This window comes from Leucopleurus acutus (assembly GCF_964270905.1).
Source record: "Leucopleurus acutus genome assembly, chromosome: 1".
Lineage (NCBI taxonomy): Eukaryota > Metazoa > Chordata > Mammalia > Artiodactyla > Delphinidae > Leucopleurus > Leucopleurus acutus.
The window spans coordinates 11659103-11673836 of record NC_139142.1 but is presented as its reverse complement, the minus strand read 5'-3'; the positions used below and the strand labels follow the sequence as shown (position 1 = coordinate 11673836).

The 14734-nt window shown below is 48.5% G+C and overlaps 2 protein-coding genes across 3 annotated transcripts in view; both read left to right on the top strand.

Annotated features, from left to right (window-relative positions):
* Nucleotides 1-4855: 4855 nt before the first annotated feature.
* On the top strand, nucleotides 4856-5333 carry LOC309969458 (NADH dehydrogenase [ubiquinone] 1 beta subcomplex subunit 4-like; the record flags this gene model as incomplete). The annotated part of the gene is made up of 1 exon (XM_082851277.1): nucleotides 4856-5333. The coding sequence occupies one exon, from the start codon at nucleotides 4856-4858 to the stop codon at nucleotides 5243-5245; it is 390 nt and encodes a 129-aa protein (XP_082707403.1). The 3' UTR covers nucleotides 5246-5333.
* A 5413-nt stretch (nucleotides 5334-10746) lies between these two features.
* The window catches only part of SLC24A4 (solute carrier family 24 member 4), a gene marked incomplete at both ends in the record, with an annotated part of 170711 nt that continues 166723 nt past the window's right edge, over nucleotides 10747-14734 (top strand). For both annotated transcript variants that reach the window (XM_082841982.1, XM_082841981.1), the window contains 2 exons: nucleotides 10747-10876; nucleotides 12909-13019. In XM_082841982.1, coding sequence (XP_082698108.1) covers nucleotides 10747-10876; nucleotides 12909-13019 — 241 coding nt within the window. The remainder of the gene's footprint in view (nucleotides 10877-12908; nucleotides 13020-14734) is intronic.

The following is a 14734-nucleotide window of genomic DNA, read 5'->3' as shown; positions in this document are numbered from 1 at the left end:
CCCTTGCGGCCCTGGCCACTTGGCAGAGTTCTAACCCCAGAATGTGGGTGGAAGTGAAATCTCCACGTCCAGGTCTGACTCATAAAAACCTTCCCTGGGGGATGGATTTTCCATGTCTCTCCTGCTCTGCCATTTCAGCGCAGATGAGTTTGGCTCCCCTGGAGGCCCAGTGCTGAAGATAGTGTGGCCACGAGAGGGGAGGGACCAGGAACTCTGACTAACCGCTTGGAGAAGAGCTGCCTGCCTCTACGCCCAATTCGGACTTCGTTTGGGTGAAGAATAAACTTCAGCGGTGCCAGGCCAGTGAGGTCTGGGGGCAGCTAGAGTTACTGTAGCCAGGCGCTGGGCTCCTGTGGACACTTATGGAGACTCAGACATCCCTCCCGAGGGGTCGAAACTGCTTGTGGTTGTTCAATTTCCTGTCTCCAAGTTTCTGATGTTATCTGGGTAACTGAGCCAAAGGACACCCAGTTCTCTGGCTGGGGACAAGAGTTTGTATGTCCAGCAAGCCCTGGCCTGGGCTCTGGCCAGCTCCCCACAGACAGCTGCCTGAGCTGACTGCCCACACTTTCTGGACAATGGGGCCGAATTTCTGCCCAGATGCCATGGGGAGCTACTCAGGTTCCCCGGGCAGTAGCCCATGTTCAAAGTATTCCATTTCAGTTCTTAGACCTTGGTCCTCCCCCTTCTTCCCCATGGCTCTCCCTTGAGTGGGAATTAGCAGGAGCGTTTGTACAGAAGCCTCTGAAGTGGGCAAAGTGAAGCTTCCTCATTAAAACTCAAAATGTAACGCCCTCTCCAACAAAGCCAGGCCTAGAAGGATGCTCGCTGTGTTAAATTGTCTACTGGTGGGGAGTGACTTGCTGACAGTGCCCCTGAGCTGGAGACACGTGTGTCCCGACAGTCCCAGAGGCATTTACTAATTCCCCTTGTGGCGGAATCCCTCTCCCTTTGATGAAAATCTCCTCCAATGCTTTCTCTGTCTCTCTCTCCCCGCCCTTGTCATTTTTCTCCTGGCACGACGGTCATTTCTACGCATGTATTCAGGCCCCTCCAGAGATGCAGAGAGGCCAGGGCTTTTTTTTTTTTTTTAACATCTTTATTGGAGTATAATTGCTTTACAATGGTGTGTTAGTTTCTGCTTTATAACAAAGTGAATCAGTTATACATATACATATGTTCCCATATCTCTTCTGTCTTGCATCTCCCTCCCTCCCACTCTCCTTATCCCACCCCTCTAGGTGGTCACAAAGCCCCGAGCTGATCTCCCTGTGCTATGGGGCTGCTTCCCACTAGCTATCTGTTTTACGTTTGGTAGTGTACGTATGTCCATGCCACTCTCACTTTGTCCCAGCTTACCCTTCCCCCTCCCCATATCCTCAAGTCCATTCTCTAGTAGGTCTGTGTCTTTATTCCCGTCTTGCCCCTGGGTTCTTCATGACCTTTTTTCTTTCTTTTTTTTTTAGATTCCATATATATGGGTTAGCATACGGTATTTGATGTTCTCTTTCTGACTTACTTCACTCTGTATGACAGACTCTAGGTCCGTCCTCCTCACTACCTGAGCCATTAGAAAGAGACAAAGAAATGTGAAAACAAAATAGAGCCCTTTCACGGAAAAACAAAACCCAAGCTGCTGCAGCCAAAGGCTGCTCAGTACCCCAATTATAAAGGAGAATCCGGCTTTTGTGCAATGTCATGTTTCATAGTAAGCGTGGAGAGGCCAATCCAACAGCAGAACATTAGCGAGGGTCTAAAGTGGAGACACCTATGAGCCATGTCCCTCGCCAAAGAGCCCTTCCTACTGTCCCTTGTGGTAAGCCCTACCTGCCTTATTTCTACTCTCAGACTGACAAGCTCCAAGCGATCAGAGGGGCAGTGGGTGCCCTCGGGGGTCTGCACCTTGGAGTGGAGGCTTGGACTGTGACATATTACCCTGGGGATCTTGGCCAAGCCACTTAGTCTCCTTAAGTCACAATTTCACATCTGTGGTGGAGGCTGATAGTTGCCCATCCAAATCCCTCCTCCTCTGCTTCCACGGTAACAGGATTCTCCAGGCCACAGTATGCTCAGGTAGGCATTTTCAACCTTTCTTGGGTAGGCGTGGTCATGTGACTAAGTTTCCACCAATGGACTGTGAGAAGTGACACAGGCTGGGGCTGGGACTTCTGACATTGGGTGTTCCTGCCTTGTGCTCTCCTTCTCTGTCCTGTGGGCTGAAACCCAGGCGTGCTGGTGAATCAGCTTTTTTTTTTTCTTTTTTTTTTTTGCGATACACAGGCCTCTCACTGCTGTGGCCTCTTCCGTTGCGGAGCACAGGCTCCGGATGCGCAGGCTCAGCAGCCGTGGCTCAGGGGCCCAGCCGCTCCGCGGCACGCGGGATCCTCCCGGACCGGGGCACGAACCCGCGGCCCCTGCATCGGCAGGCGGACTCCCAACCACTGAGCCACCAGGGAAGCCCAGGTGAATCAGCTTTGACCGTGAAGATGATGAGAATGTCCTAGATGATGGCAGAGCCACCACATGGCAGGAGCCTGGGTCTCTGAGTGATGAGTAGTAGAGCTACCTTACAAACCTGGATGGCTCTATGGGGACTCTTGCATAAAAGAAACTGCTTGTTCTCTATGACATTCTAGTGCTGGATTTCTTTTCCACAGTAGGTTAGTCTTTAACTGATAACATTCTTCATAGGCTTATGGTGTGGTAAGTTATATAAGGGTAAAATGCTCTACAGTTAGGTGTTCAATACATGGTGAGCAAAGGGATTGGTCATTCCCTTGTTTAAATCCAAGAAATCTGAGAATCAGATTTACAAAACATAGAGCAGCTGCATAACATGATGTCAGGGAAGGCCCAGGCTCAGCCTGTTTGAGCACCTTTCCTCTGCTAGTTGGCCTTGGCTGAGAGTTCCCACCATCAGTCAGTAACCAGGAGATGACCAGGAAGGAAACAAGGATAGCATATATAGCCTTCTATCTCTACCCAAAGAGCTAGTTAGCACACCTGTCAGAACGAGTAGCTGTAGCATGGTATGGTTGGTGAAGGGTATGGCTAAGGGGCAGAAGACCAGGTTCAAATCCTAGCTGTACCTCTAACTCCTTTTGCAAACTCAAGTGGGCCACGTAAGTGTCAGGAGCCTCAGCTTCCTGAAGCATCCGTAAAATGCGGATGCTAATTCTGGCTCTGCCTGTTCCCCAGGCTACTATGGGGACCAAAACACACAAGATGGTGAACACACTGCATACGGCAGATGCCAGTGGGAGAAACATAACAGATCAAGTCCTATTTGCCGAATGTGGAACAGGTATGCTTGTCCCTTCCTTCCATAAGTATTTGCTGAGGACCTGCTAAGTCCAGTGAGGGGAGATGTGGGCAGGGGAGACATGGTTCCTGTCCCCACAGAGCTTAGAGTCTGCTGGAAACTATACACAAGGAAATAGGCAATTACAATACAGCATGATGAATTATTCGATAGAAGTACAAGCCACCATGAAATATAGAAGAGGGGGCTCTTAACTCAGACTTCTGTGGTCCTGGAAGGCTTCCCAGAGGAAATGATATCTCCTTTAATATTGGAAGCAACAGAAAGAGTTAGCCAGGTGTCTTAGTTAAGGCTGCTATAACACAAATACCCAGACTGGGTGGCTTATAAACAACGGAAATTTATTTCTCAGAGTTCTGAAGGCTGGAAAGTCCAAGATCATGGTGCCACCAGATTCAGCATCTGATGGGATCCACTTCCTGGTTCATAGATGGCTGTCTTCTTGCTGTGTCCTCACAAGGGGAGATGGAGCTCTCTGGGGGGGTCCCTTTTATAAGGGTGCTAATCCCATCCATGAGGGCCCCACCCTCATGACCTAATCACCTCCCAAAGGCCCCACCTCCTAACACCATCACATTTGACAGTAGGTTTCAACATGTGAATTCTGTAGGGACACAAACATTCAGTCCATACCACCAGACAAAGGGGGCTTTGGAGGTGGGAAGACTGTTCAAGGAAAATGAAGCAAGGGTCACCTCTGAAGAGCAAGAAAGAGCCTGAAAGAGATTCTGAGTGGCTGGAGCCTGGAGTGAAAGGAAGGGAATAATGAAAGATTGGGCTGGAGGAGCTGGGAGGGTCGGGAGCAGGGTAGAGAGAACACACTTGGCTGTAGCTTGGATAAAATACCAATGCCCAGTTCCTGCCCCCAGGTGGTTTAAAAGCTCCCCGGGCGACTTGAATGTGCAGCCAATGTTGAAAGTACTGATTAGATCATGCAGGATCTTATATGTCAAGCTCAGGAGCTGGAAGTCTAGCTTGAGAGCAGCAGGGAGTCTCTGAAGCTTTTATGGGAGGAAGGGACATGACCGGATTTTCCCTTTTACCCTAGCTGCTGGTTGGAGGAAGGAATGTGATGGAAAGGCTGGGGTTAGAGACACTAGTTAAGAAGGCTGCCGAAGGGTGCAGGTGAGGCATGGAGCCAGAGGTGATAATGAGGATGGCAATAAGGGGACAAACCTGAGGCCTGAGTGACGATAGACTGGAAGGAAGTGGGGGAGAGGCAGGAAGACAAGGATCAGCCTCAGCTTCCTGACGTGGGGTCAGAATTCCTGAAAAGGCTCCATTTCCAGATACACACTTACGAGTCAGCAGCGGAGAGCAAGTAAGTCCAGCCAGAGAATTGATGAGCTCTCCTGGGAAGAGGGGTGTAAAGAGAGAAGAAAAGAGGGCCTAGAATAGAGGCACAGAGGGCCGAGGGAGGAGCCGGTTGGAGAAGGAAGAGAAGAACCATAAGCACACACTGTTAAAAAAGTTAAGGATGTGACTGTTTTAAGAAGGGTGTGTTTAGGCACAGTTGTGCGCCAGGTCGCCAAGATGTCGTTCCCCAAGTACAAGCCGTCGCACCTGGCGACCCTGCCCACTACCCTCGACTCAGCTGAATACGACATATCTCTGGAAACTCGGAAGGCACAAGCTGAGCGTTTAGCCATAAGATCCCGGCTTAAATGGGAGTACCTGCTTCAGTACAACGACCCCAGCCGTCATGGGGTCATCGAAGATCCTGCATTGATTCGTTGGACCTATGCAAGACCAGCAAATATCTATCCCAATTTCAGACCCACTCCCAAGACCTCACTTTTAGGAGCTCTGTTTGGAATTGGGCCCCTCCTCTTCTGGTATTATGTTTTCAAAACCGACAGAGATAGGAAAGAAAAACTTATCCGGGAAGGAAAATTGGATCAAACATTTAACATCTCATATTAAGTCTGGCAATGATGACTATATGTACTGTTGTTTAAATGAATCTATTAATCATTACAAAGTTTGTCTTTCTTAATATTAAAAAAAAAAAAAGAAGGGTATGTTCAAGAGTGTCCAGTTCTGCTGAGATGTCTCCACAGGTCACTGGTAACCTTGACAGTGAAGATGAATGGGACCTTGGGGTGGTGCTGAAGTGATGGTGAGAGGGGGCACCTCCTAACAGGGACAAGTATTTTTTACCTTCTTCACATTGTAACCAAAATGTGTTTATTCATTCATTCTATATATACGTCATTTATTAAGCACCTAATGTGCTGGGCACTGTGTTTCAGAGCTACAGAAAAGACAGCAGGTCCTTGAGGTCCTCACTGGCCAGGAGGAGACAGATACTCTCTCCCATTTCACAAGACCACGTGATGTAATTGCTATAACGGAGATGCACGTCAGGGGCTTTGGAACAAGCTGGACCGACTCTACCAGGGAGGGGGAAGGGATGGCCAAGAAAGGTCCCAGAAAGCAAGGAAGTGGGATGAGGTTTGCCCTGGTGTGGTTGTCATGGGGGTTGCCCACTGCAGAGTGCAGAGTTCAGCCTGCAGTGGAAGAAGCGCACTTCCAGACCTGCCCATGTTGGTGGGGCCACGTGCCTGGCTTTGGCCAGTGAGTGGCGAGCAGTGGTGCGCAGAGCCCAGGGTCCTCAGCTGCCAGCTCAAGACCCTCCAGTGGGCTCTCCTCCCTCTTGCATGGCGAGCAGCAATAGCTGAGACTGTGGCTGTTCCTAAGAACGTGAGTAACTTCCCTCAAGACACACCTCTTGATAGACAAGAAATGGAGGGGAGGAAAACTATTTTCCCTCCATCTAAGGTTCATTGGCTGGGGCCTTGTAAATTAGACCAACAAAGGACAGATTAACAAGAGAAAACCAAACAGAAGTTTATTCACCTGTGCCTTGTGCATACACATGGGATTACGCAGTAATGAATAATTCAAAGGGGTGGTAAGAGTTTGGGCTTATATAACATTTTAACAAAGTAAAAGTACGTCTTTAGAGAAGGCGAGAAGACGAGGAAAAAGACTTTGCGCTTCCACGGGTGGCAGATCGCGAGAAGGCAAATATAAAGGGAGATCAATGGCGGACAAGGGCGGGTTTTAGCAAAGTGTGTAGATAGATTCCTCCAGTGCTGTCCCTGACAAGGATCTAGAGTTGTCACCAGTGATTAACTTCTGTCCTTCCTGGCACAGAGCAGAGGGGAATAATCTCTACAGATTTATTTCCTGCATTTAGGCAAATAGGGGACGTTTTTCTTGTATTTGCTTCTTCTTATTTGCCTTCAGCTCAAAATAATCCTTATGCCAAAGTAGCACGTTTTGGAGTCGAATATTCTGCTACCCTGAAGCAAACTTTTGTTGTTTTACTGTTTTTTTGTGGTTACCACAGCATAACCTAGCCCAGTGGTTCTCAAAATGTGGCTCCTGGACCAGTAGTATCAGCTTCACCTGGGAACTTGTTAGAAATACAAATTCTCAGGCCCCACCCCGGACTTACTGAAGCGGAAACCCTGGGGTGGGGCTTAGCAATCTGAGTTTTAAGAAGCCCTCCAGGGGATTCTAAAGCATGGTCAAGTTTGAGAACTGCTGCCCTAGGTGGTGCCAACTGATACAGCTATCTGGAAGACACAGCAGGAGGAATTACAATTCATGGAGAAGGTCGTTTAAGTAAACTCGAATAAAACCGAGTAAGAAGATGAATTAAATGGTGAGGCTCTTCATGTCACAGGAATGAATACTTAAGAAAAAATATAGTACCTATCTCCACAGACTGAGCCTTCCTATCAAAATATTGAAAACTGGTCATGTGGGCAGTCTCCTACTATGTCACATCACAGAAAATACTCAGAATCCAATGTCACTGAAGCCACAACTAGGCTAAGATAAACCCCGAAATGCGCTTTCCACTTGTCTCCATGGCCTTGCTTAGAAAATGCTCCTGGATGCTTTGAGTCTGAAAGGTACATAAAATCCAATTCTCTCTTCTGCCGGGTGAGTCATTAGAGCTGCAGCAAAGGCTATTTGGTAACGGGCAGTATTTAAATGAAGCAAAAAGTACAATTTCAAATGAATTGCTTTTTAAACTGTCAGATAAAAGGAATCCATTTGTGCATGTGAAATTATTCCAAGGTTCTAACTATTAACTGAGAGCAGGTGAGAGATGTCAAAGAAACGTTCTATTAAAGAGCTGGCTAAATGTTTCAAGACAGACACTTGATGACTCCTTTGGCCGGTTTTGGATTCAGAAATGTCTATTTTTGCCAGCCCTACAGGAGCTCCATGGACAAAAGTTTTAGGAAAATACTAAATCTTAGTAATAAGATGCCATTTTTTAAGCTTCGATAAGTTTTTTAAATTATAGTTGATTTATAATGTTGTATTAGTTTCAGGTGTACAGCAAAGTGATTCAGTTATACATATATGCATATATATACATATATACACACACATATATGTATATATATATTGATATATATTCTTTTTCAGATTCTTTTCCCTTACAGGTTATTGCAATATATTGAGTATAGTTCACTGTGCTGTACAGTAGATCCTTGTTGGTTATCTATTTTATATATAGTGGTATGCATATGTTTATCCCAAACTCCTAATTTGTCCTCCCCCCCGCCCCACTTTCCCCTTTGGTAACCATAATTTTGTTTTTCTATGTCTCTGGGTCTAATTCTGTCTTGTAGATAAGTTCATTTGTATTATTTTTTTAGATTCCACATATAAGTGATATCATAAAATATGTCTTTCTCTGCCTGCCTTTCTTCACTTAGTGTGATAATCTCCAGGTCCATCTGTGTTGCTGCAAATGGCATTATTTCATTTTTTATGGCTGAGTAATATTCCATTGTATAAATATACTACATCTTTTTTATACATTCATTTATCAGTGGGCATTTAGGTTGCTTCTATGTCTTGGCTATTGTAAATGTGCTGCAATGAACATTGGGGTGCATGTATAATAAGATGCCATTTTGTTCATTAGAGATGCTTTAACCAATGTGACCCAAATGCTGTCTTACGGCGGGACAATAGTATATTATCGCTTTAACTTTTTCCTTTGGTGAAAATACAATGCCAAGGGCTCTTGGCTAGCTTTCCAAATGCCCATTTAACACTGTTCTGTGGTCTTTTATTTGTTATTGATAAATAGCAATCCTTGTACAGCCTGGTCAATAAGAAGAAGATTCTTCAAACATATGAAAAGTGCCCTTTTTGTCACCGGCAGGTATGCTTGGTAGAGGTCAGCGATATAGAGGGAGATCCTCGATGTAAGGCTGCTCCACAGACAAAACAGAATCCTGAGCTGTTCTACACAAGGGCAACCCCGGCCTTTTCCATTTCATTTCCTCTAGGGGTTTCTACTGCAATTAGTCTTGTGTTCATGCCTTCAGTATCCGTGGGACTACTGAAACAGGACTACTGAAAATAATTAGTGAATCTTCTCCTTCCCCTGGTCCTCCGGGTACCTCTCACCTGTGTCACTATGCCAGGCTAGCACAAGCAAAATTCTCCCTGCTTGGTCAGTCCAAGAGGAACTGTGAAGATGGTGCCCCACTAGAAGCATTGGGACAGATTTGAAAGGGCCGTGCTTCTGACACTTGAGCGTGCACACAAATCTCCAGGGGGTCTTGTTAAAAATGCACGTTCTGACTCAGTAGGTCTGGGCTGGAAACTTAGAGCCTGAATTTCTTGCAAGCTCCCAGGCAATGCTTATGCTGCTGTGGACCACATTTTGAGTAGTGATGGAATAACACACATTCTGCAAAAACAGTGACTTTTAGAACTGACCCTATTAAACAGGCATTTATCTAAGGGTCTGGCTCCCCTTTGCTTTGGAGTTCCTTGAAGCCAGGAACTGGATCTTACACATTTTTTGGTTGTTTTGTTCTCTGGCTGGCACTTGGCATTAATCCCGCACACAGTGGGTGTGTATTTATTTAATTAAACAGAGCTGGCCTTGTTCCAAAAAGGATTTTAAGCGGACTAAACCCCTAGCAGGCCCTAACTAGGGGCTTGATGAGTTGGCCAGGGAAGGAAATCATTTCCAGTTTAGTCACAAACCCTCTGGGCTGAGGTCCTCCCGCTAAAGGTCCCCACCACCTGCTTGCACCTGGATTACAACTCAGCTGCTGCTCTTCTGAAATTCTCCCTCCTGCCCCATTTTTAAAGTGGTTTACACTAGAGAGCCGATCAGAGAAAAGGAGGAAAAACAAAACAAAACAAAACAAAACCCAGAAAGCCCCGTGGGGCGCAGAGCTCTCGGGTTTCTCTCTGCCGGGTCTCCAGCTTTGTGCAGGTCGCCGTAGCGCCCCGCCGCCGGCTCCCCAGCCCGCCCCGAGAGCCCCGGAGGAGCCGGCCCTGGGGGCGCGGGCGCTCGTCGGCTTGGTGCAAGCCTGTTTGTTAGCTCTGCTCGAGCAATTAATCTTCTCGTGCATCTCCCGCCCCGGGGGCGGGGGTCGTGGGGGCCTCGGGTCGCCTCGGGGGTCGTGCAGAGCCCGGACTAGAGCGATCGCTCTACAGAAACCCTTGTTCCCAGAGTCCCTGCGGTGCCATAACCCGTTCCTCTCTGCAGCAGCCTCGGAGGGTTAGAGAAGGGCTTGTTTCGGCTCCATAGGGGCGGTGGGGAGAGAAAAAGGCAGAAGGAGGGTGATTGTGTGGGTCAGTGGTTGAGCCTCACGGGGGAAGGGAGGAGCGCCCGGGCGAGTGCGCCCTAGGGGAGGAGTACACGTGCTGGGGAGGCGGGGGGTGGGGGGTGAGAGGCGGGCAGGAGGGGAGGCGAGAGCTGTGGGGGGGAGGCGCCACGGCCTCGCAGACGCAGGCGCTGGCAGCCGGGAGAAAGTTCCCGGGGAGAGCTCGCCCCCGGAGGGCCGTCGTCGAGGCTGCTCGAGGCGAGGGTTGCAGGTCCCGCGCGTCCCGCCTGCTTCCCCATCTGAGCGCACTGGGCCGCCGGGGCTCGGCTCGCCGGGAAGCAGGGAAACATCGCTGGCTGGCGGCCGCCGCCAAACTTGGAGGGGGAGGATGCTGCGAGTGCGAGCGGCGGCGCAGGGCGCGGGGGCACACTGAGTGCTACCGGGGCTGCGGCCGGGTGAGGGCGCCGAGGCTGAGCGGGCAGGTAAGGGGCGCCAGCGCCAGGACTGCGCCAGCCCTGCGAGCCAGGGCCGCCAGCGCCACCGTGCCGGCGTCGCCTCCTCGCCACGGAGCCACGGTGAGCGGAGCGCGCACGCCGCGCGCGGGACTCTGAGCTCCGGCCGCGCCGCGCGCCTGCACCTCCTCTCTCCCCTCTGGGCTTCCCCGCCGAGCTCGCCCGCGGGCCATGAAGCTTTGGCCCGTAGCCCCTCGCCTCTGAGCCTCGCGTCGCCCGCTCCAGTCCACGCCGCTCCGCCACAGATAGCACTCCGGCCAGTGGGGCTCCCCATCCTCTGTCAGAGACTGCATCCAGGCGCTCCGGGATGGCGCTCCGCGGCCCCCCGCGGCCGCGCAAAGTTCGCAGGAGACGAGAGATGCTGTGGCAGCAAGTTGGCTTCGTGTGCGCGATTTTGGCGCTGGTGTGCTGTGCGTCTGGTCTCTTTGGCAGCTGGGGTAGGTACTGGTGCGGGCCTGCCCCGGGAGTTGGGGGGCTTGGGCTGGAAAGCCGCGGGGCAGCTCCGAGAGGTCCTCCTTTCCTTCCCAGTCAGGTTGGCCCCAAGGGTTCATCCAGTCCCTTACCACCAGGCAGGTAGAGCGCACCTAGGAGAGCTGATATCGACTCTCTGAGCCTGTTCCCCTGAGCTGCGCGCGGCCCCTGGGGCCTCAGAACGCGGCTGCAGGTCTGTGTTACTAAGGCGAAAGCCTGAACCACTGGCCCCCTCGGCGCCAGAGGTCTGTCCCTGGGGTGCGCAGGGAGTGTGGGTAGCGCAGCGGCGGGATCCAGGTGTGGATTCTCTTGGACTGGGGCGGACGAGACTAAGTGGACCAATTTCCATTTTGCAGAGCAGAGAAGGTTGTTCTCCGCGTCCCTCGAAAACCCAGATTCTGAGGCTGGGAACTGAGCCTCAGCTCTCCCCTCGCCCCTGCCAAAGGGGCGCCCTGGGTGTCCTGACGCGTCCTCTCCAAACCCTAAAAATGTGGGCAGTCTGTCCCCTTGGGAGGTTGCTGCTATGTTTCAGCATCGCTTCTCAACTCCTCTTAATCTCCGCGGGACCAGCTTGTGCCTGGAACCACTATCCACACTCCTTCATCCAAGGAGAGACTGAGGGATTTGGGAGTTGCTTAGGATATACAAATTTAAGATGGAGAGAAAAAGAAACTTACGAAAAATATGTTTAGGGAAGGGGGTGGCGGATGTGAGCCTAGGTGGAAGCTTCAGAAGACATTCAGGTGGCTAACATTACCATTTTTAGTTGGATGCTGTGGACCTTCTAGTATTTTTTTTTTAGTATTCTATTTTAATTTTGAATGTCCTCTAGAAACTATTTAAAAAAATTTTAGTTGAAGTATAGTTGATTTATAATGTGTTAGTTTCAGCTGCACAGCAAAGTGATTCGGTTATACATATATGTGTGTGTGTATATACATATGTATATATGCTTTTTTCCCAATTACTGTCTAACATTTAAAAAAATGAAAGAAATGGCATGATTTAGCAACCTGGACGTGGGGAATAAAGCAGATGGTACCTTCTTGAGCAGTTAGGGACAATTTAGAGAGGTTCATATTGATAAAAATCAGGTGGAACTTGACTTAACTCTTCAATACTGGCTTTCAAAACCCAAACTGTGATTTGAGGATAAAAGGTCAAAAACTGGCCCTTCCCAACAGAAATCCAGAAAGGTTATTTGAACACCTTAGTACCTGGTGCTTTGCAATTGGGCAACTTGGTGTGTGTTCTCCCTCAATTACAAGAAATAACAAAATACCTAGAGGTTCCTAGATGTCGGCATTATAGAAGAGGTATTATTATCCAGCTGAAGTAGTGTGCACATCAGGAGAAGTAAATGAATACTTTAAAGGTCTTAAAGTGAGAATCATTTTTATTTGCTGGATCAGGAAGGCCTTTAGGAGAAGGCCTTTAGGATCTCCCTTGTTACTCAATACGGCCCTTGGACCAACAGAATCAGTGTCACCTGGGAGCTTGTTAGTGTAGAATCTTGGGTTGTGGGCCAGACCTACTGAATCAGAATCTGCATTTTAACAAGGTTCCCAGATGATTTGTATGCACATTCAAGGGTGAGAAGCTGCGGGCCAGCCCTCATCAACTTTCTCCACCTGTTTGCTGACTTTATCCTTCAGGGCAGGAACGCCTGAGCATGTTTACTGGCTAAGAACTTCATGGTCACCTATCTAAACCCTTTGTTGCACCTGTGAAGGGCTGAGACTGGAGCAATCTTGGCCAAGGTCAGATCACATGCTGACCACTCTGGGACTAGAAACAATGAACTAGATCTAGGAAGCAGATTACTGTAGGTGAGCAGGTGATACTGTGCTTCCAGTCATTGTATCACTCCCTACAGATGGCTCTAAATAATCAAACAGGGCTGTTGCCGACATAGCTGGATACAGGCGTGTAAGGCCATTGGGAGAATGCAGGCGCCATGTTGATCTAATGGTGTTTGTGACTTATTTTCCAATCCAGGGCACAAAACAGCTTCTGCTAGCAAACGTGTTTTACCAGACACATGGAGAAGTAGAAGGCTGATGGCACCAGTGAATGGGACTCAGACAGCTAAGAACTGCACAGATCCGGGTAAGAGAGAGATTCTTCCCCTAAGGCACTTGGCAGGGTCTGGAGATGGTGCGTACGTGGACAATTATAGCCAGAGCTGAGAAAAGGTGGTTTTGTGACCGTGAGTAGGAAAGGGTAGCTATAAGGTGTTGAAAGGTAACGTACAGACGTTAATCAGTCGTGCTGCTAAGCAACTCCAGTACTTTCTTTATCCAACAACTGAAAAGATAACATTTCAGAGTCTGAAATTCTCATTTTTTGTTCTCACGATGCTCCTAAAGGCTCAGTGTTCCGCCCCAGCTCCCGCAATTTTGTTCGCCTGGGTGTCTTCGTTTTCTTTCCCTTTTGCCCTCTGTGTCCATCTGATGGAACTTCAGGGACACAAACCCTGCTGCTCTGGCAGAGGGCACTTTGGGATGTCTCACCAGGGTCGTACCGCCCAGGGTCGCTGCAGGGGTGGGACACGCTGGGTTGCTGGGGTCCCTTCTCTGGAAGAGGAGTTCCAGGTAGCATTGCATCCTGGTAGATGGGTTCTGCTCACCCTGGGAGGTGGTTCGATGGGCCTCTTCAGACTTCTCCAGGCGGTCAGAGGCTTGTAGGGACCCCGTGATGACATCTCGTCTGTTCTCCTGCCAGATGCAGGCTTTGCTTAAATGGGTGGAGATTTCTTCTCAGAACCTGTACGGGCCAGTGAGGAGAAGCTGCCCGGGCCTCACACAGGCCAGTCCTAGGTTTTAGCTGTGGCTCCCTAACTTGGGGGTCTTTGTGAGAAGGACTCAGTGGGATGATGCATTCAAAAGCTCTTTGGGAACTATGAGGTTTTCTTATTTTTTTAAATTTAAGTATAGTTAATTTACAGTGTTGTGTTTCAAGTGTATAGCAGAGTGATTCAGTTATACATATATATCTATTCTTTTTCAGATTCTTTTCCATTATAGTTATTACAAGATATTGAGTATAGTTCCCTGTGCTATACAGTACATCCTTGTTTACCTATTTTATGTACAGTAATGTATGTATCTGTTAATCCCAGACTCCTAATTTACTCCCACCCCGCTATCCCCTTTGGTAACCATAAATTTGTTTTCTGTGTCTGTGAGTCTATTTCTGTTTTGTAAATAAGTTCATTTGTATCATTTTTGAAGATTCCACATATAAGTGATACCACATGATATTTGTCTTCAACTTACTTCACTTAATATGATAATCTCTAGGTCCATCCATGTTGCTGCAAATGGCATTATTTGATTCTTTTTTATGGCTGAGTAATACTCCATTGTGTATATATACCACATCTTCTTTATCCATTTACCTGTTGGTAGACCTTTAGGCTGCTTCCATGTCTTGGCTCTTGTAAATAGTGCTGCTATGAACACTGGGGTGCATGTATCATTTCGATTTATGGTTTTCTCCAGATCAGTGCCCAGGAGTGGGATTACAGGATCATATGGTAGTTCTATTTTTAGTTTTTTAAGGAACCTCCATATTGTTCTCCATAGTGGCTGCACCAGTTTACATTCCCACCAACAGTGTAGGAGGTGGGAATGTAAATTCCCTCCTAAAAATTCCTTTTCCTGCAGACCCTATGAGGTTTTACTGTAGATGGGTACTACTTGGCTTTTCTATGAAGTTGCCGGGCAAGTCAATCTTTTTATGTGTCTGTTTTCTCACCTGTAATATGGGCAGAATAGTACTTGGCCTCCTACTGCAGGGTTGTTGGAAGAACCTGGTAAGGC